The sequence below is a fragment of the Aquarana catesbeiana genome, linkage group LG01 (assembly GCF_042186555.1).
Source record: "Aquarana catesbeiana isolate 2022-GZ linkage group LG01, ASM4218655v1, whole genome shotgun sequence".
Taxonomy (NCBI): Eukaryota; Metazoa; Chordata; class Amphibia; order Anura; family Ranidae; genus Aquarana; species Aquarana catesbeiana.
Window position 1 is genome coordinate 795,371,507 of NC_133324.1, and position 20,462 is coordinate 795,391,968.

Consider the following 20,462-nt stretch of genomic DNA (forward strand, 5'->3'; position numbering starts at 1 on the left):
CTAAACTCTAGCATTTACTTCAGTTGTGCACAGTTGTACTGCCTCTTCTCTGTACTGAAAATGTTAAGTCTGATTTCATTGCCCAGTAATGCCCTGTACACACTATAGGATTTTCCGATGGAAAATGTGTGATAGGACCTCGTTGTCGGAAATTCCGACCTTGTGTAGGCTCCATCACACATTTTCCATAGGAATTTCCGACACACAAAGTTTGAAAGCTTGCTATAAAATTTTCCGACAACAAAATCCGTTGTCGGAAATTCTGATCGTGTGTACACAAATCCGATGCACAAAGTGCCACGCATGCTCAGAATAAATTAAGAGACGAAAGTTATTGGCTACTGCCCCGTTTATAGTCCCAATGTACGTGTTTTACGTCACCGCGTTCAGAACGATCAGATTTTCTGACAACTTTGTGTGACCGTGTGTATGCAAGACAAGTTTGAGCCAACATCCGTCGGAAAAAATCCATGGATTTTGTTGTCGGAATGTCTGATCAATGTCCGACCGTGTGTACAGGGCATAAGAGCTTGCATTAAAAGCTGTTGCAAGCAATTTTCTGGCTGAAGGACATCCATGATCATCTAGCCCTTTCCTCTGCCTAACAGTTCCTGGCCCACCATTTATTTACCATTTATTCATTTGATATCAGTTCTTTTAATCATGGCGGCTCAGCATCAGATGTGGACAATATCTAGGGTTGTCTACAAGTAAATGGAGTTTGCTTTAGGAATGTCCATTTCTCCAGACTGACATTCACCCATCAAGACATTTTGATATTTAAACACCTTTTCCCAAGAGCAAGCCACTGACTGACGTGGCGAAGCAACAATGTCATGATCCCCACATTGTCCAGTCAAAGAATGCCTTGTAAAAATAAAAGGCTTTCCATGAATGGCGGCAGTGTCGAGTGAGCAAGCCCCTGTGGTTACTATGCAAAAGGGCATTGTACCCGGAAGACTGCTGCTATTGCTGTATGCAGAGATCAGTCAGGTATGAGTTATACATCTTTACAGCGGTCCAAGCTTGGCCAGTGTAACTATACTATAAAAATCGTACTTCAGCTTTTACTCGTTTTTCCCTTGATTTTCAGTTTTTCATCAGAAAGCTTCAGGAACGTTATGGTTTAACATGTTCTGCAGATTGTGTTCTAAATCTGGACTCCAGTACCAATGAAAAATTTAGTCGGCACTTAATATTTTTATTACCTAATGCAGCCTTCAAAGACAATATCCATGTCGGTAAGTGACAAGTAAACATTATAAAATAATTTTACTTATTGTTTCTGTAGCACTGTTACAAATTCAAAACATGCTAAATTCTTTAAGAATTGGTTAGTGTTAATAGATGTGAGAAGACTGAGGACAGCAATGATTTTTTTTTTCCTCAAATCCTTTGACATATTTAACAATCACTTGGGATATTCTGGCTTTTTCTGTGTTAACAAAGGTGCCAGGGGGTTATCCTTTTCCTCTTCTCCTCCAAAAGGTAGAGTAAGTAAAGTTTTTGTGGTGGGCACCTAATTCACAGCAAAGACTGATTTCTGATTTCCTGTAATTCAACCAGAACTGAAGGCACCAGAAAAATGCACTAAAGAGACCCTGTCACCAGTCCATTTATTTCAGCAACAATCTTCCCCAGATTATGTGTGCATTCAACCTATTTTTTGCATGCTATTTACCTGTACAAGCTTCCCTTGTGTAGACATCTAAATGGCTCTAAGACTGATGCCGGGTGCCACTATTTTGGATGTGGTAGTAGAGTATTCCCCTCCAGTCCTTCCCCAGCAGCTACATACTGGGATTGGGGGTGGGGGGATTGGGGGCTGGACTGAGTAGAGGACTGTGATGTGGCAGGATGGAGAGGACTGTGTTAGGGAATTGACTTTTCCTGAAGAAGTGAGTGTTGGCAAGTTCAAAGGTACATAAAAATTGTAATGGAAAAATGCTGCAAGTAAACATTTTACTTGATTTTGTTTTGTGCTTTTACATGGACTTGTTTAATTTCTCTTTAAAACTCTAAGCTTTTACAAGTAAATTGTCTTTGCAAAAAAGGGGCTATGATCTGGCTGTCTTGTTTCTAAAGATGCAACTTAGGAGGAGCAATTGATCCAGAGTTTTGGTAACATGTAATGTCATGACAGGAGGGGGGGACTATACTGGTATTTAGCCTCTTTGGTCAGGGGAAGACACAGAGAGGCACTGATGTCACTGCAGGGTTCCACCTTCAGTGCACAATCTGAGATGTGGTGGCACTGGAAGCGTCAGAATCTCCACAGTTTGCTTGCAGTGCCGAACTGTTACCAAGATTTATTACCACCTATATTTAAGAGGGCTTGGGAGGCAGGCCAGGCTAAGGCAACCTGGTTCTCACAGAGGCAAGGATTCAAGAAGTGGGAACGGATACTGTCAAAAAGGGGGTACTCGGAAAAAAGCTGTAATCTTTGCTGTCTGTGTTTCCCTTCAGCTCCAGCCCCAGAGACATATCCTAGAAGTTAGAAGAAACAGAGATGAAACAAATCCTCCTGCATCAATTGTACCTGTTTATCTACAGCTGTCTTTTCCTTACATTCATTCAAAGGATAGCATTTACACAGGATCTCTCAGCTCTGAAAAGCAGGGGTGGAGAGCTGAAGTTACATCAGTGAGGAGAACTCTGAGAGCTGATTGGAGGGACACAGTAACAGAGTTGATCCTGTCAATCAGCTGGAGCTCCCTCCCCCTGTCACCATTTTTCTCTGGGTGTCAGGAAAACTTGTCACAAGTGACGCATGCTTATAGCAGAGGAACGAGGCAGCAGACAGAAATTACACTTAGTGCTCTAGATTGAGACAAGTACACACTATAGAGGGATATGTTTTGTTCATAGTTCATGTCTGAGGTTTACAACCACTTGCACGGTTGTCCAGTTCTGGAAGGGCATCTATTGACCTCTTCCCAGAACCCCATATCAGACACAGCTGATTACAGATCGAGGTAAACAGCCAATCACAGTGGCCCTTTACCATATGATCAGCTGTTCACAATCACATGTAAACAAATGCCCGTTATCAGCATTTCCTTTCCTCAGCACTGTCACTAGGTGAGGAAAAGAAAGCCGATAACCAGTTATCCTGTGACAAGGGACATTTACACAGATTATTAGAGCACTGATCTTCAGTGCCCTGATTACCAGTGCTCCCCAGTACAGCCTCATCAGCGCACATCAATGAAGAAGAAAAACTATTTGCAAAATTTTATAACAAAAACTAAGAAAGGTGTTTTTTTTTTTTTTTTTCAAAAATTGTTGGTCTTTTGTTTTGTTTAGCAAAAAAAAAAAATCCCAGTGATTAAATTCGACCAAAAGAAAAGCTCTATCTGTCTCAAAAAAATTATAAAAATTTCATTTTGGTACAGTGTTGCATGACCGCGCAATTGTCATTCAAAGTGCGGCAGTGCCGAAAGCTGAAAATTAATCTGGGTAGGAAGGGGGTAAAAGTGCCCAGTAGGCAAGTGGTTAAAGTAGGGGGAATTCCCCAGAACAGGATCATCACTGGAAAATTTGCCCCATCTTATATTCTGTGGACAAATTAAAAATTCTGGATTTTCCCTCTTGGTGACGATGCTCACAAATACAATTAGAATGGTGAATCTCCCCCCTTTTGGGACACAAACAAGAATAAAACACTCGACGAAGGGTCTTTTTCTTCCCCACTCTATCCAAAACTAAAAACGAATAAATGGTTTTACCTAGAGATACACTTTCTGTGCTGTTAACTTTAGAAATATGTTAGGGTAGTTCATGTTCAGTTTAAAAGTGTTTTTTGCTTCAAATGAGGTGGTATTGGATGCATGGAGCCTATATTTTCAAACATCTGTACACTAGGTCTTGCCAAACTACTGCACTCATTAATAGGATTTTAGGCTATTATTCCTACCCTCTAGCAAGCTGTCTCTGGCTTGATCTCCTTTTCAGTAATAGATCCAGAACAAGCATGTTATAAGGAGTTAGAACACATAATCAATAGAGATTTTTTGGGGTTATTACCTCGAAAAACTACCAAAGCCATTGGCTCAGCATAGTCTGGCATTTTAAGAAGAATGTAACAATGTCAGCCTACATTTTTTTTTTTCTCCTGACAGATTTTTTAGTAATTTTTAAATTTGTGATTTTAAAAAGAACTTGTAGTTTTCTATTTTTTTATTTATTTAATTTTTTTAGATGTATAATGGATCAGCTTTATGCTTTTAAAATTTGTTCATATTGGGAGGACCAGACAAGTGCAGGACAAACCTACTTGGACTGTGTCCAATTGTCCTTGTCTCTTGCATGTTTTACCTCTGCAATACCGGTTGGGCTTGTTCCCCTTATGTTGTGTATACATTGTGATTTTTTTTTTCCTGCTTTAGATACACTAATAACAAAAATGAAAGCAAAAATCTGAAAACCATTTTAAAGTAGAAGGAACGTCTAAAAAAGCCCTTTTAAAAAAAATTAAAAATCCTCCCCCCTGCTCCTGTACATTCTGCATACATTTTGTAAAAAATCCCAGTGTAAATGCCATTTTTAATCTTTTGAGTGGTCACATGACCATCAAGCTTCAGCTTCTCTGTGTAGATGTGCGAGCCAATGATGGGACTGAAGTACACAGAGCCATGGTGTCACCTGTAGGCTTCCACTATTGTAGCTGTTGTCAGCAAAGGGGGTGTTTCCTTGCAGCAGCCACTCATTTATACCGGGGAGTTGGAGCTCTGAAGTTGTGTGATTGCTTGGAAGAAGAAGTAAAAAAGTATTTACATTGAGATTTCTTACAAATTGTATGTAAAAGTAGTGGGGAGGCAACATTTTAAACATGGGTTATTTTAGCATTTACTTCTTCTCTAAGGTAAACACTGAAATAACTCCAAATATGTGGTAATGGAAAATAAATGATACTTTTCCCTTTTAACTTTAATTTATGATAAACTGAAGAATATGTTGCCTCCACATCCAGACCCAGCAACAGTGTCATTGTGTTATGGCTTGTCTCTCACATATGATGCTGGAGCTTGGAAGTGGAGGTGGAGCTTTTAAAGTGATTCTAAACCTTAACATTTTATTTATTTTTATAATAAACATGTTATACTCCCTTGCTCTGTGCAATGGTTTTGCATAGAGCAGCCCTGATCCTCCTCCCCTGGGGTCCCCCGTCGGCGTTCCTCCTCTTTGGTGAGTGCCCACCATAGGAAGCTGCTTCCGATGAGGGCACTTATACAGGCTTGCTCCTGATCCATGCGGCCTGTGTTTATATAGATTCATCATAGGATTTGATTGAAAGCAACAAGAGCCAATGGTCCCCGCTGCTATCAGTCTGCCCTGTGAGGAGGGAGAGAGCCGTTGTTCTTGGACACAGCACTGGATCAAGATTGGGCTCAGGTAAGTATAAGGAGTGCCGAAGGGGATCCTCCACAGAAGGTTTTTTACCATAATGCAGAGAATGCATTAAGTTAAAACCTTAAGGCTTTAGAACCACTTTAAGCAAAAATCCATATATGGTAAATACTGATAAAAAATAACCTTTGCACACAATCTAACTATCTGGTATTTTTTTCACTTTAGGTAATTTTATTAAGACAGTATTACAGCCCTTATTACCTCAAAGCAATAGTAAATGTACCCATACGGACCTTGGACCATCAGTTATGGAAGCCGCAGAGCTCGGTGATGATGCTGTGAAAAGTTGTAAAGCCTGTAACAGCAGCATGAATATGACGGAAGAGTATTGTGAACTTTCTTCCTTTATTGTGAAGGATAAAAATGGCAGAAGGCAACCTTTTATAGATCTAGGTGAGTTTTTTTTTCCAAGCTTTTAAAACTGCCTATGATTTTGTACCAAAAAGAGGCATGCTTCTCTTGAATGCTCTCAAGGCAGAGCAAGTGTAGCATGTTAAATAAATTGCACAAGTAATAACTGACTCATCTGCTTTATTTCATGTTCTACCACAGCAAATTGTATGTTGCCTGCAGCATTAAATAGATTGAACACACTGGTTTGTGTTAATGGCCTAGCTCCCTCCTCCTCGCAGCACATTTAACAGTTCATTGGAATGCAGATCAGAAGCAGCAGCAGCTGGATGATGTACTCCAGTGTGTGGTTATGAGCCTTCAACCCCTTTTTACTGCAGCAAAGAGATAAAAAGGGTGGAACCTTGTTCTGTTTATGATATATTTACCAAGGTCCCGCAACACAAAGGGATGGCATTCAGTACAAAAACTTAGTAACCAAGATGTAAAGCTGACCATACATTGTATAACTTTTATCCGGTTGCTGATGAACCACCTGAAATTCGCTCAGTGGGTGGCCTTGTCCCTCCCTTGGTTGAAAAATAGGAGGAGCCAGGCGGAAAATTGTTGGCTGAAAAGCGACTGCTTCCAGGCAGATGAAGCAGCTGTTTGGGAATTTTTATAGCCTGTGGGGATGACTGTCAAAAAACAGGAGGCACCGCAGGAGATTTGTCCATCCCTGCTGCGCAGGTGAACTATCTGTGTATGGCCAGCTTAAGTTGCTCAACTGAAATCTAGAAGATGTCGAAGTCATGGCAAACTTTTGTGATAGAGTGGGGAAAAGTCTGTATTTCTATCAGGATTTTACTGATGTATTTGTGTCTCTTTTGGGGAAATGCTGTCTCAGCAAGCACCATTCTTGGGAAAGAAAAGTAAGGTGGAAACTCCTTAAATGGGAGATCCAAGTCCCTTTCTCCCATCCTAAGGTGATGGTATTGGTGTCTTTGCTCTTGCTGGAGAGATTTTCTCCCACTACCAGTCTCCAGGACAGGAAGTGAGGAGATATCTTATGTTTTAAGGCCTGTACACACGGGATGAATGCCAGACGGTATTGTCATGTGACCCATGTGTACTGCAGCGGCCCAACAGAAGCCGGCTGAATGACTGAAAAAATTCTGCCGACCGCCCTCCCGGTCAACGCTCTCAGCCAATAGCTGAGCGCACTGACCGGAGTGTTCTGGGCGGGGGGGCTGGCGCCCCCCTGTGTCAGAGCACAATAGATCAGGGGAGAATGATGTACTAACATCGGATTATTAGTATAGTGGCTCCGACTGTCAGTTTTTTTTTTCGTTCAGCCCATTGGGTTGAACTGAAAAAAACTAGCAGCGTGTACCAGACTTTACATATGAGAAAATACTTTGGTAACAACTGTCAGAGGTGGGATTTACCCTCTCTGCATGGAGATTCCCTCTCACATTCTGCTTTGTTTCTGGGGCACAAAATGAGACATAATCCTTTCAGTGGGGACTTGGACACCTGACAGAGACTGTTTGTTTCCTTTCTTTACTCAATTCAAAACTTTACACATTTGTCTTTTACTTTCACTTTAAAGGATTGCAGTCATGAGCGAAACAAGGAAGCTGCCATTCCTAATCTTTCCTTCTAAAACTGCTAATTTTTATGGTGGTGCTGAGCAAGTATACTGAAACATTTCTAAGACTTCTCTGATCAATATACTTGGTGGTAGTCAGTGACTCTGAACTTAAAGAAGCTAGTGGGTCAGACTAACCGCCAAGAAACTAGCCTTTTTGGGCAAAAGTTGTCAATTGCAGAGGACAGAAGAGCTGTAGTAGAAGTGTATTCCCCTGAGCAACCAGTCAGCCGTGCTTAAAAAAATGACTTATGGAAGTTGAATGTTTAAATCTGATTAGTTGCTGTCTTTGGGCACTTCAAACAATTTATTTCCAGTGTTTTAGTAAACGAGGTCTGTGGCATAATACAGGAGTAATACATAATACAGTAATGTTTAACATAAGAATTGCTACCTAAGCTGGGTACAGGTTTTCCAGGTACAGATATGCTTTCTAGTACTGATTAAAAGGTGCATTTTCACCTTTAAACACTAGTCCTGACTATCATCTTATCTAATTATAATTACCTTTTATCGGCCAATTCCGTTGCTTTCACACCCAAATATATCTCTATGCATAGGAGACAGCGTATATGAATAATTCACACAACACGGTGCTTATACACTGTTCCAATTTTTTATCCCCGGCATGATGTTAAGTATGGATACAATATGGGCGTTACAGTCCACCTTCCACCAATAAGGATACATGTTCAAATTTTATCAACCAATCACAATGTCACAATATCATTATGTCATCTAGACAGATATAAATACAGATCATCTCATGACACATACGTCGCTTCTCATGTCTGGTTTAGTTTCCAACACAAGACCCATCTTACACAACAACATATTTACTTTAATCAGCAAAATGATAACTTTTAAAGATGCAGTTCGTATATTAGATTGCAAAACACAAGGGGGCCTTTTACATGACCCTTTCACTGATGAAGGGGGCTGCTCTTGGACCCCTGAAAACGCACTGGCTTTTTTTTTTGGGTTGTATGCCTACTTTCTCTGAGCAGTGGTGTGATGCTTTAATTTCAGTTTTTGTTACATTACACTACAAGCCAAGGAAATTGGAGATCCTCTGGAGTATAGAAGCTGCCTGCCCGGGAACCAGATCACTTACATAAACATCAAAACTTTCAGATTACGATACCAGCGAGATAACCCTACAGGTCCAGCACTATCTTTCCACTTTCCTCAACCATAGACCTAAGTTGACTGCTGCACAATCTGCACATTTTTTGCCAATTAAGAAACTATCTCATGTCTCTGTAGCCAGCAGACTGCTTGAAGGTTTCAGAGGTAAGACCTCGAACAGACAGGTGGAAAAACCTGTCCGATTTAGAATTGTACTTCCCCAAGATAAATGTGGTCAGGAATAGGTATCTGCGCCACTCCCCCACCCCTCTGCATTGAAATAAATGTGCAAGGCTGGTAAAGCCAAGTTTATGGAGCTTGGAATTTTTTTTTTGGTATGAGGAGAGGACAGGGCCAGAACCTATTGGTCTAAAAAAAAAAGTAAGAGTGCCGCTTTCCCACCATGGAGTCTCTCCTTCCTGCTAAATGCTTGGCTATGTAAATGAAAAGCCAAACCGGAACAATGAGTCACATTATAGTGGCAGAACTGGGAAGTTGGAGCATAGATCATGCTGGCTGACATCTGAGATGTACAGTATAAGAGAGGATTTGGGTGATTCAGCCTTCCAGCATCTGCTAAAGAGGTGGTAGGCAGATATCTGCTGGAAAACAGCAATGGGGGTGGGGCATCAATCAAATAAGGTAGGCCTTATTGGCTGTTTCATTGGCAGATGTCTTCTTCTGAAATCTTCCTACCTCCGTATCTCAGTGTCCTGCACCCCATTCTGTATGCATTTACATAAATTGACAGTCTCATAGAGCTAACCTTTTTCACGGAGTCCTTTGCAGTGTTTAGAAGATTTTTTCCTGCTTTGTCAAGTCATCCTGTAAACTCCTATGTGCAGGCTTAGTTTGGGGGAAACGTTAATCCCTTTAATGATGCTTTAAATTTGTCATTTATTACTCTGGCAGCTCATAATTCTGCATGTAAATGGCAGCCTGCTACTTATCATAGCTGTTCACCATGTAGACATGGGCACTAAATACAGCATAAGCCTGAAGATGGAAAAAACCTTGCTTGTCCAGTTCCTACAACTGTGCCTATCCAATAATTGCAGTCAGTGCTCCCAAATTAAAGCCTTTTCTGCCATTATTGCACCATTGCACCATTGCAGGTCAAGAATGTCAACCTCAGGCATTAAGGGGCACTAATCACAATGTATATTTTCCATTTTGGATGTTTGACAGTGGGACCCAGTGCTCCTACAAGGATATGTAGTTATCTACCTGTCCACTTTTCCAAGGGAGATGTCTGCTTGTCCGTAGCTATCCTATGTCGAGTTACATACAGTATATTTTCTACAACATTGGGTTAGTAAAAATAAAAAGGGATTCTGATTCGTACCTATTAGCAATCCATCAGAACTGAAGGAGATAAAAACTTTAATATGGATCACACCCTAATTGTTACTGTTTTTAATGATTCATCTGTGTTATCTCTTCTTTTGTGATGTATTGTGTGCAGGGGTCTACACAAAAAACAGGAACTTTCGTTTATACAAATCCTCTAAACTGGGAAAAGACGCTGTGCTTGCATTGGCTGAAGACAACAAGTTTTCTTGCAGGCCTCCAAAGCATCTGTCAGTCGAAGAGCACATTTTCCTCAGCTCTTTAATTAGCAATGTGAGGTAAAGTCAAGTCTTTTTTGACAATTGTCACCACGTTTATTTCATGGGCCTTATGCATAGCAGCCAGTCTGATGGCATCTTCACATTTTCATTCTGCACTTAAAACAAAATCTGCGTTTTTTTGTTTTTTTTTTGGCCCAACACAAATACTTCTTACCACTACCTTTTATACATCTCTTTTAGTCACTTTATAATCACTTTTCTTTAAAGTCACCCTGTCACCACAGGGTCACTTTTACAAACTAAGCCACCTTTAAAGGACACATTTATATACTTACCTTTTCAGTAACTCGTGCATTGAAAAGCCACCACTGCAACTATTCTGCACTTCCAGGTGTGTGAAATACTTGATCCAGTTCTGGCTGCTGTGGTTCCATCTCCTGGCTCATATGTCATTAAAAGGACTATGTACATCACTATAGGAGCTGGTAGAAGGAATTACAGCAGCCAGTGCGGAGAGCATGGGCAACCAAAATGTAAAATTTAAGTGCTTCTTTTAAAGGTGGCTAGTTTTGTAAAATTAACCCTAGGATAGGGTCACCTTAAGCCAATATTTCAAGTTTAGCTAGGTACTATTGAGTTCTGTCACAATCTGATTTTTTTGTATCTCTGGGGGAACTAGCAGTGCCATGTCTACACTTGATTTGCCAGATCCGTGCAAACTTTGTCAATTTAAATATGGTCTCACTCTGATTTTTTTTTTTTTTTTTTTATCGGCCTTACTTTACAGGAAATCCAGCTGGAGTGAGACCCTGTGCTTTGGGAGGGGTAGAGGCACAGACAGGTTCCATGGTTGGGGGATGGGGATACTCCAGGCATTCTAGAAGTAAAGGTGTGATTCACAAGCATGTTAGAAGTAAGGATGTGAATCAGTCAGCCAACATTCTTTCATAAATGAAAGTGAAAATATCAGTTGTGGAAGGGCTAACGCTTAGAATTGCATTAAAACAGAATTCCAACCAACCAGTGAAGTACAAAGTTAAAATTGAATATAGAAGTTGCTTTACTTGTTAAAGAATTTGTATTTCTGTCCATTCGGTTTAGGATTTACACAGCTCAGCTATAATACTAGGTCACTTTTCTACCTCCTTCTTGTGATTGGACAGTGAGCAAGCCACAGCATATCACCTGTCTACTCACACTGCTCTCCCCTCCTGTCCATGTTCCTTATCAACACTTGTGCATGTAGCACATCTCATAGTACTGCCCCTTCCTCTCCCTGTGTGAGTGCAACTGTGCTATTGTTTCCAGGATACCAAGTAAAAGGTGGGTTAGTACAATAGATATATTTAAAAACACAATTTTTTATATTTTGATTATTGCCTAAAGCAGTTGTAAACCCCTGTTTTTTTCTAAAATTAAAAACAGGTTTATATTTACCTGCTCTGTGCACTGATATTGCACAGAGCGGCCCCAAAGCTTCTCTTCTGGGGTCCCCCGCTGGTGTTTTTTGCTTCTTCTCTTTTTTGCAAGTGCCCCCAAAACTCACAGCTCTCGAGCTGGGCTGTATGTGCTCATAGACACACACACAGCGTGGCTTGGTCCCTAATTTACTAGTTTTGACTGAGAGCATCAGGAACCAATGGCTTCTGCTGCTGTCAGAACTATTGAGAGATATTTTTTTTACCTTAATGCAGAGAAAGCATTAAGATAAAAAACCTTTTGGCCTTTAGAACAACTTTAATTGCATTTATTGATGCACTTTTATACATTTGCCTTTAAGGAATACTATGTTCTGTATATTTTCACTTTCACATCAAAATGTATCATACGGAGCAATAAAGTAGGCCGTATTATGTCTTGCTTAGCTAATGATTTGTGTGGTGTGATATGACAGCAAGTTCCTCCAGGTCTTATACTGCCAAGATCATTCTTGGCAAATTCTTGTGGTTTAGATGTTAAGAGCTCTACCAATAGGCTTTTTATTATTACCAAAAATGTACATTTTCAGTCACAATCAGAAGCACACATACAGGATGATCTGTTCACTACAAAATTTGTATTAACTGTCCTTTTCTTTAAAGCTGAACTCCAGCTTTTGTTACACTTTACAGTTAGTTTTGGTCAGCTTGGCCCAAACAAACTATCTCCCTCACTAACGCGTAAGGCCGCTGGGTGTGCTGTATATACTGTATGTAGCTGAGGCTACATACAGCGTACCGCACTGTGTTCCGCATTGCTTTCTATGAATGGCTGAGCGCTGATCAGATAGACTCTTTTGTGTTTAGGATATGAGATAGGAAGGTCTCGGCTCGCACCCAGGACACAGTGCCTCACCTACATACAGTTTATTCCGCACATCCATAGGTCTTGCATGTTCATGAGGGACATAGGGGTTGATTTACTAAAACTGGAGATTGCAAAATCTGGTGCAGCCGTGCATGGGAGACAATTGGCTTTTAACTTCTGCTTCTTCAGTTAAGCTTTGACAAAAAAAGCTGGAAGCTGATGCACCACATTTTGCACTCTCTAGTTTTACTAAATCAACTCCACTGTTCGTTGTAGCCAGCTTGGCTCAAATGAACTATGTAAAGTGTACCAAAAGCTGGGGTTCAGCTTTACCAATGTTCTTAAATAAAAACAGAAATTTGAATTCAAATACTTACCGTAATTTTCCTTTCCTGATGAGCTCCATGGCAGCACAGCTGGGGTGAGGCCCCACCCACCCCCTACGTAATCAGGACTTAAAACTTTTCACTCACCTCAGCCTCAGCGTTCCGTAACTCATACTAATTAACTGGGCGGGCATTGTGCTGCCATGGTGCTCGTCAGGAAAGGAAAATTACAGTAAGTATTTGAATTCAATTTTCCGTTTTCCTGATGCTCCATGTCAGCACAGCTAGGAATTAACTAGCCACACACGGGAGGATAATGCTTGAAAACAATTTTTTTATCTACACTGGAGGCGGAACCCAGAACACTCCTGCCAAGATCGACGGTAGTCAGAGCCGCTGGCTGCACGCAATAGTGTGCCATGAAGGTATGTATGGATGACCATGTGGCTGCCTTGCAAATCGTCTCCAAGGACACTTGTCCCGCCGCTGCCCAGGAGGTAGAGACTCCCCTATTGGAATGCGCTGTGACCCCCTCTGGCACAGGCAAACCCTTCACTCTGTAGGCCAACGATATAGTCTTGACTAGCCACGAAGCGATCACCCTACCAAAAGCCCTCAGGCCCTTCCAAGCACCATTCGGGATGATGAAGAGATGGTCTGACTTTCTAAGTTCGGTCGTTGCATCCACATAGGCTTTAAGTGAAGACCCCACATCGAGTGGATTTGGATTTTGAGAGTTCTCTGTAAGAAACATTGGGAGCGTGATTTCTTATGTCATATGAAAACTAGAGGCTACCTTCGGGACTAATCCCAGCATTGGCCTGAGCACCATTCTATCAGGGAAGAAAGAGAGGAAGGGTTCTTTAAACCCCAAGGCCGCTATCTCGAACACCCTTTTGGCTGAAGTTATTGCCACGAGAAAGGCGGTCTTCAATAAGAGATGCCATAGTGAGACAGGAGAAACAAAGGAGTCTGATGAAAGAGATTGAGTCGGCACAAGGTGACTCTTTTCTTGATTGATCAGCCAGCCAAAGCTCTCCAACATCAACACCGGTTGTCAAGAGCATGTCCTTGTCTTGGCTTAGTAAAATGTCCAAATAGTGGTGTATACGGATTCCCTGCAATCGTAGGTGTGCCACCAGGGCCACCAGGAACTTCGTGAATACACTGGGAGATGTGGTCAGCCCAAAGGGCAGGCATACAAATTGATATTGAAGTTGTCCTACTGCGAACCAAAGAAACCTCTGGTAGAACGGGGCCATGGGCACGTGGAAGTACGCATCCCTGAGGTCCACTGACAGTGCCAGTCTCCCGGTTGAATGACCTTCAGCATTGTTTGGAGCAACTCCATCCTGAATCCATCCTTCTTGATGGACCTGTTGAGGTCCCTGAGGTCTATTACTGGCCTCCAAGTCCCCGACTATTTTTGAACCAAGAACAGAGGCGAGTAGACCCCGGAATAATGCCCCTGTTGAGGAACTGCGATTATCACTTCTTGCTCCAGGAAGGTCTGTATGTATTTCCAAAATACATCCTGTTTTTCCTTTTCTGGAGGCATCTTCGTTGAGACAAAGGCTCTGCGTGGCTATACGAGGAATTTCCAGCTGTGCCCGTACCTGTTGGTCGATTTCACCCACGACTCCCTTATCCTTTTTGCCGACACTTTACGGAACCTGAACAACCTGGCTCTCACCTGGCAAGTGTGAGCCGATGGGTAGTCAAAAAGACTTCTGAGGTTCTTGCCCCAAGGAAGAGGTTGGTCTTCTAGATTTGTGGTTTGTCGCAGAATTTGGCCGTTGCTGGCGAAACTCCCTTCCTGGCCTGTAGGACCTGGCGTCTCTGCCTCTAGGTCTTGCCGTGTTTCTGAAGGTTGTGTTTTTCTTATGAAGCAACCTCTGATCCTGCGGAATAAATCCTGATTTCCCACAAGTTGCCTTTGTGATGGCCGTGTCTAATTTATTCCCAAACAGGGAGTGACCCTTGAATGGTATCCTGCACCATCCCTGCTTGGATGCTGGGTCAGCCACCCAGGGCCTCAGCCACAGGGCTCTTCTGGCAGTTACTGCATTTAGCATAACTTTCGCCAGAATCTTGATCAGGTCGATGGATACTTCGACCATAAACAAAGCTGTTGGCTTCAAATATGCTAACGAGGCTAGGACCTCAGCTTTGCCCAGGTCATTCTCCACTGCCCCCTCGGCGTTATGCATCCAGACCTCCATGGCCTTAGAAATGGCGGCCAATGCCATTGATGGCCTACATGCTCTTCCAGCCAGTGTGTAGATCTTTTTTTAGATCTACATCTACCCTCCTATCCAGTAAGTCCCTGAAGGACACTGCTTCATCCAGTGACAGGGTTACGTGTCTGTCGAGGCGCATGAGTGCAGCGTCCACTACCAGAGACTCCTCCAGAACCTTCACCTTCTCCGTTTTAAATGGATACAGCTTTGTGAACCAATTCTTGAATGTCATCCTCTTGTCTAATTGCTTCCACTCATCATAGATCACTTCCTGGATCTCTTCTATGAAGGGAAAATTCACTGCTTCCCTCTTCATGTTTGCAAAATACTTCCTTTGCATCTTCTGCTGTTCTTCTGCTGCATCTTCCCACAGCAGGGCCTGTCTAATATCTTTCACAAAAGGTTGGACTAAGGTGAAGTCGAATCCATCATACTGGTTATCCTCCTCTTCAGCAGAAGATGCATCTGAAGCCAACGGTGCTTGTGCCTCTGGGTTACCCTGAGTGGCCGAAAGTATTTGAGCTGACAGGGAGTGAGAGGTAGAAGGAACTGGAGCAGTTGAAGCCTGCTTCTGCATTGCAAACGACTTCAGTGTTTCCTCAAACGCTTGTTTCATTAATGATACCAGCTCCGTCTTATCAGGTTCCTGGCTCTTTGTTGCTTCTTTGAAGCAATCCACATAAGCTGTCTTACCCGCCATCGCCTTTTTAGGGCAAGCCCAGCAACCTCCTGGCTTGGGCTGTTCATGTGAATCCCTGCAGTGACGCGGTGGAGGAAGCCGACAGCTTGAGGGAGAGCGGGATCGAGAAGCCGATCTTACTGTGAGAATGAATGTCTCCCATTCTTTCCCGAGCTTCTATCCTCTGATCACTGAGAAGAGCCATGACCGAGACCTGAGGAGCTGGAACAGCACAGATAGGCGTGAGGAATTAGTCTGCCAACATAGGAGAATTTTAAAATGTATATATTCCTTGTTATCTCCCCTACCTTCTTTGTGATCGCTGATCTTAAGAGGGGGTAGGCATTTTGATCCTGCTGAAATAAAAAATAAGACATGTTCTGTTCTGGATAAAACGTTATAGCAGGTAATATGCAGATATGAATCTTGCAATTTGCAAGGAATACCTAGGGGGAGGGTTGTAGGAGGCACAGGCAGCCTTAGAGCATACAAGGACAGTCAGCTGTAATAGCAGATGCTTCTTTAGGTAGAAGCACCTTTTAAAACTGGCTCCCTTAAGGCTTGCTCCGCCCCCTCCTCCCCTTATTGGCCGAACAGCTCTGAGGTGAGAGAAAAATGTATAGTTAAGTACGTAGGGGGTGGGCGGGGCCTCACCCAGCAGTGCTGACATGGAGCTGTCAGGAAATGTGATGATTGAAACTTGTCATGAGAGAAATATGGAGACTGCTATTGCCAGCCGCTCCTGAAAGTGCTAGGTGCTTGACTGTCATGCCAATACTTTGGGTTGGCACCCTGGAATAGGTATAAAGATAAGCAGTTCTGATCATTGTTGCATACTTCTTCTTGGTCAGTGACATAGAAGTATTAATGCTAAAGACATCCAGGCAGCTAGCATAATCTGAAGGAGGCCAGCAATGTTCTTTAAGTGGGTAAAAAAATGAAACATTTTTAAGGGAAAAAAAAAAAGCAGTATTAACCCGTTATGCTGGCAATGGACATTAAGCCAGTGAGTGTCTATGCCCTCCTCTTCATCTCCCCTTTCCATTAAAGTATGAAAAATGTTCCATGAGTGGAGGAGGGGGATCTTGTCCTTCATTTGTCTCTTCTTCACTCACAGGATGTTTTGAAATCTTTGAAAAGAAAAAAAAAATATTGCAGCCTGCATTTTTTCACTGTACAAAGCTGTGGTGCATTATTAAGGTGCATTGGCATGCAGCATACAAAACATGTACCATGCCTTACCACAACACAAGTAGTGTGAATGGGCCCTAAGAGCACTCATCTGTGGTTCAAGTATAGGAAATGATGAGTCTTGCTTGGATCCTGGTTATAAATCTCATCAGTTATGGAGACCTAGAGAGCATGCAAAGATATTTTGCACAATCTTCAGTGTATTAGTCACTATATTTAAGAGAATGAGGGGCATCTATGATAGGCAATGATCCTAACAGGCCAGTACGGAGATCGAATAAAATATGGGGGTGCTGTGATATATTAGATGTATGGAAAAGGTACACATATACTAACACCTATGAAATCTTAAAGATTTACAGACAGCCTAAAAATCTTGTCATGTGCCAGCCCGAGTGACAGGAATGAAAGTAGTCGTGTCAGTTCTGGAGGATCCCTTATTTCAGGTATGGCTTAAAAAATGTTGGCACTCTTCTCTGTTTGCACATAACTATTACAAATAGATTTTACTACTGCAGCTGAAATGTTGTCTTTCTAGTTCAACATGGCCACACCTATCTGCAAGTTTATGCCCTTTAGTTATGGGATTTATTAACTGATTTTCACAGGCTTCAGACATCAGCCAGAGCCAGAAGGAGCTTAGCTAAATAATATGCTGGAGGAAAGCAATTTTTGTATTATACTGAATTAAAGAATATGAGAATCCTGCATTTTACAATAATGTTGGGGATATTGCAGGCATACAGCAATAGTCTCTAGGTTTTGTGACATGAAAGTCAGCTAATTGCTTTGTTTACATGCTATTATTAGTGATTCAGTTCTGCAAGCCTGGGGTCCTGGGAGGGCAGAGGCTTCTTGAGGTTGCTAGTGACATCTTGGAAGCCAGAAGTCGCTGTCTTGACTGCTAAATGGTCAGAACAGATGTCAATCAACCAGCAAAGCTGGTTCATTGCACCAGATTGGATGAAGCACAACCTGTTGCTCTCACAAGAGTGTGACTATGCTTCTGGGGCATTGGAAACTGTCAGGTTTGCGTTGTCGTTGTCAAGAATTTACAAATAGCAGAAATTGGCAGGATGAACAGTTTATATTTTTTTTTTTTTTTTAATAAAAATCCTTTAATTTACAAGGGGACTATTTAGTGTGTACCTAAGGCTGGTACACACTGGTTGAATATCAGGCAGCTCAACAGAAACCGGCCAACATTTGACCAGTGTGTACAGCATCCTGCCTGACAGGAGCCGGCCTAACGTCCGGCTTCTCTAAGGCCCCCTGTCAGAACAGAATAGAACAGCAGGGGGGGGGATCACTGTACTAACAATGAGTAGTTAGTACAGCAAGCTCCTCGCAAGCGCCTCAGTTCTTCTTCTTTTTTTTTTTTTTTTTTTTTTTAATTCAGCCCGCTGGGTTGAATTGAAAAAAACTGCCTGTGTGTACCAGGCAATAAGGTCTTCATTGACAACATCTTGCCACCAATTTTCCAGCTGAACTAGTTGTTTTAGTACGCTTTAATATGCATAGGATTTTACAAAATCAGAGTAAGCTGGTATGCTGTATTTTTCTAGACATTGGTATAAACCTGTGTATGAATATAAAGTGAAAATTCAAAAGTGTGGCGCTAGAATTTACGTGAAAAAATAAGTATACAAATACAGTGACTGCAAATCAGAATTTTCGATATGAACCAAAAAAAGTGCGTGAATATACAAATTGATAAATAAAAAAATGACAATCAATATACATGTATTGAACCAAGTGTAAAAAACACTCACATAGCGTAATGTTTCAACTAACATACCCGACATGTTTCAACTAAAAAGTCATCATCAGATGATGACTTTTTAGTTGAAACATGTCGGGTGGACCCCTCATAACTACCGCTACAAGATTATATGCTGTTTTTATCTTCTGAAAATGTGAGTTTGTTTTCTCTTTATTTTAATAAGTCCAAGTTCAAACGTTATTACGCTATGTGAGTGTTTTTTCCCTCACATGTTATCCATACCATTTACCTGGTTTACGGTGTACCCACCGCTGAGGAAGCCGTGCTGATCCCCTTCCCTCCTTGTGTGATGACATCTGGCCAGATTATTTGCCTAGACCTGTTGGTCATCAAGCCTTTTTGACCTGTATGGCATACGCCATTTCAGGCCACATTTTCTGGTAAGCCTCCTTGGTTTCTGGTGATGGTCCTGGCACCGATTTCAATCCTCTGTGCACTCCCGGTTTCTCTACGGTTTATTTACTTACCAGGTTGCTGGCTCGGAACCATCCCCCTGCAAGCTCAGGAGATACCTGTTTACCATCATTTTTTCACCATTGTCACAGACTCTTTTGCTTGTGTTTGCACACTTATTTGGACTTTATATTTCACAATTTTTTTACACTTGGTTCAATACATTTATATTGATTGTCATTTTTTTATTTATCAATTTGTATATTCACGCACTTTTTTTGGTTCATATCGAAAATTCTGATTTGCAGTCACTGTATTTGTATACTTATTTTTTCACGTAAATTCTAGCGCCACACTTTTGAATTTTTACTGTTAGTTTTGATCCTGAGTCTACGGGTGTGTTGGCTGCTGTTTGTCACCTTTAGCGCAGCGCTGTACTTAACCTCTGTATATCTATGACAAACCTAACCGCAGCATAAGCTACCGTGTTTCCCCGCAAATAAGACCGGGTTTTATATTAATTTTGACTACAAAAAATGCATTAGGGCTTATTTTCAGGGGATGTCTTATCTGTCCCCTGTCTTCTCTCTCCCTCTCCCTCCCTGTCAGCTCAGGAGTCAGCATCTCTGTAATCCCCAAAATAAACCCTAAGTAAAGTCTTTGTAAAATCATCGTCCACTCTGTAAATGGATTATTTAATGTCAAGTGTGTGTCTTTATGTAACATTGTAGAAAATACCTTTTTTCACTCACATGACCTACCGGAGCTCTTCTTCCCTGCTCCGAGCACTGCAGAGGGAGGGGCCACTGACGTCAGCCGGGAGAAGAGGAGGAGAGCTCTGGCGGGTCACATGAGCGCCTAGCGGCACTGTAAACAAGGTATTTTATAAAATGTTACATAAAGACACACACTGGACATTATGTAATCCATTTACAGCATGGATTACAATATTTTTCAATTACTTTAAAAAATGCTTATTTTGGGGGCAGGGCTTATATTGCAGACATCCTAGAAAATCGAGATTTTATTTTCGGGGAAACACGGTATCAGCTCTTACCAATTGCTGCAGAAACTCCCTGCCCATATCCTATAATAAAGTGCCTGAGTTGTGCATCAGCAGGCCTGGGCTTTTGGCACATAGGACAAGGGAGTATGTCCATACAATTTTACACTGATTATGTATCTACTTAGGGTTGTAGGCAGTGCTGAGGTAGCGGTGTCATTTTATTAAATCCACCCCTACCTGCGGTCAAAAAAATAAATAAAACATACACATTTACATTATGGAATATTCATATTTTTCTAATTGTGGCTGTTTGTGTTAATTGGTGCCTGTTCTGTGTATGTAAAAGACACAATATTAATTGTTCCATGTTTAAAAGCATGATCTAGATAATTGGAAGTGTTTTACGTAGGATGTTGGGCGGGTGCTGTTACATGATTTTTGCTAATTCATCCTGCCAAGTGAAGTT

General features: G+C 41.7%; 1 protein-coding gene across 4 annotated transcripts in view; it reads left to right on the forward strand.

The window, feature by feature from the left end:
• Positions 1–20,462, forward strand: part of PRIMPOL (primase and DNA directed polymerase) — a 65,576-nt gene that overhangs the window by 26,107 nt on the left and 19,007 nt on the right. For all 4 annotated transcript variants that reach the window (XM_073607130.1, XM_073607138.1, XM_073607144.1 and 1 more), the window contains exons 5-8: positions 1,094–1,241; positions 5,578–5,805; positions 9,987–10,149; positions 17,169–17,260. In XM_073607130.1, the coding sequence (XP_073463231.1) occupies positions 1,094–1,241; positions 5,578–5,805; positions 9,987–10,149; positions 17,169–17,260 (631 nt within the window). The remainder of the gene's footprint in view (positions 1–1,093; positions 1,242–5,577; positions 5,806–9,986; positions 10,150–17,168; positions 17,261–20,462) is intronic.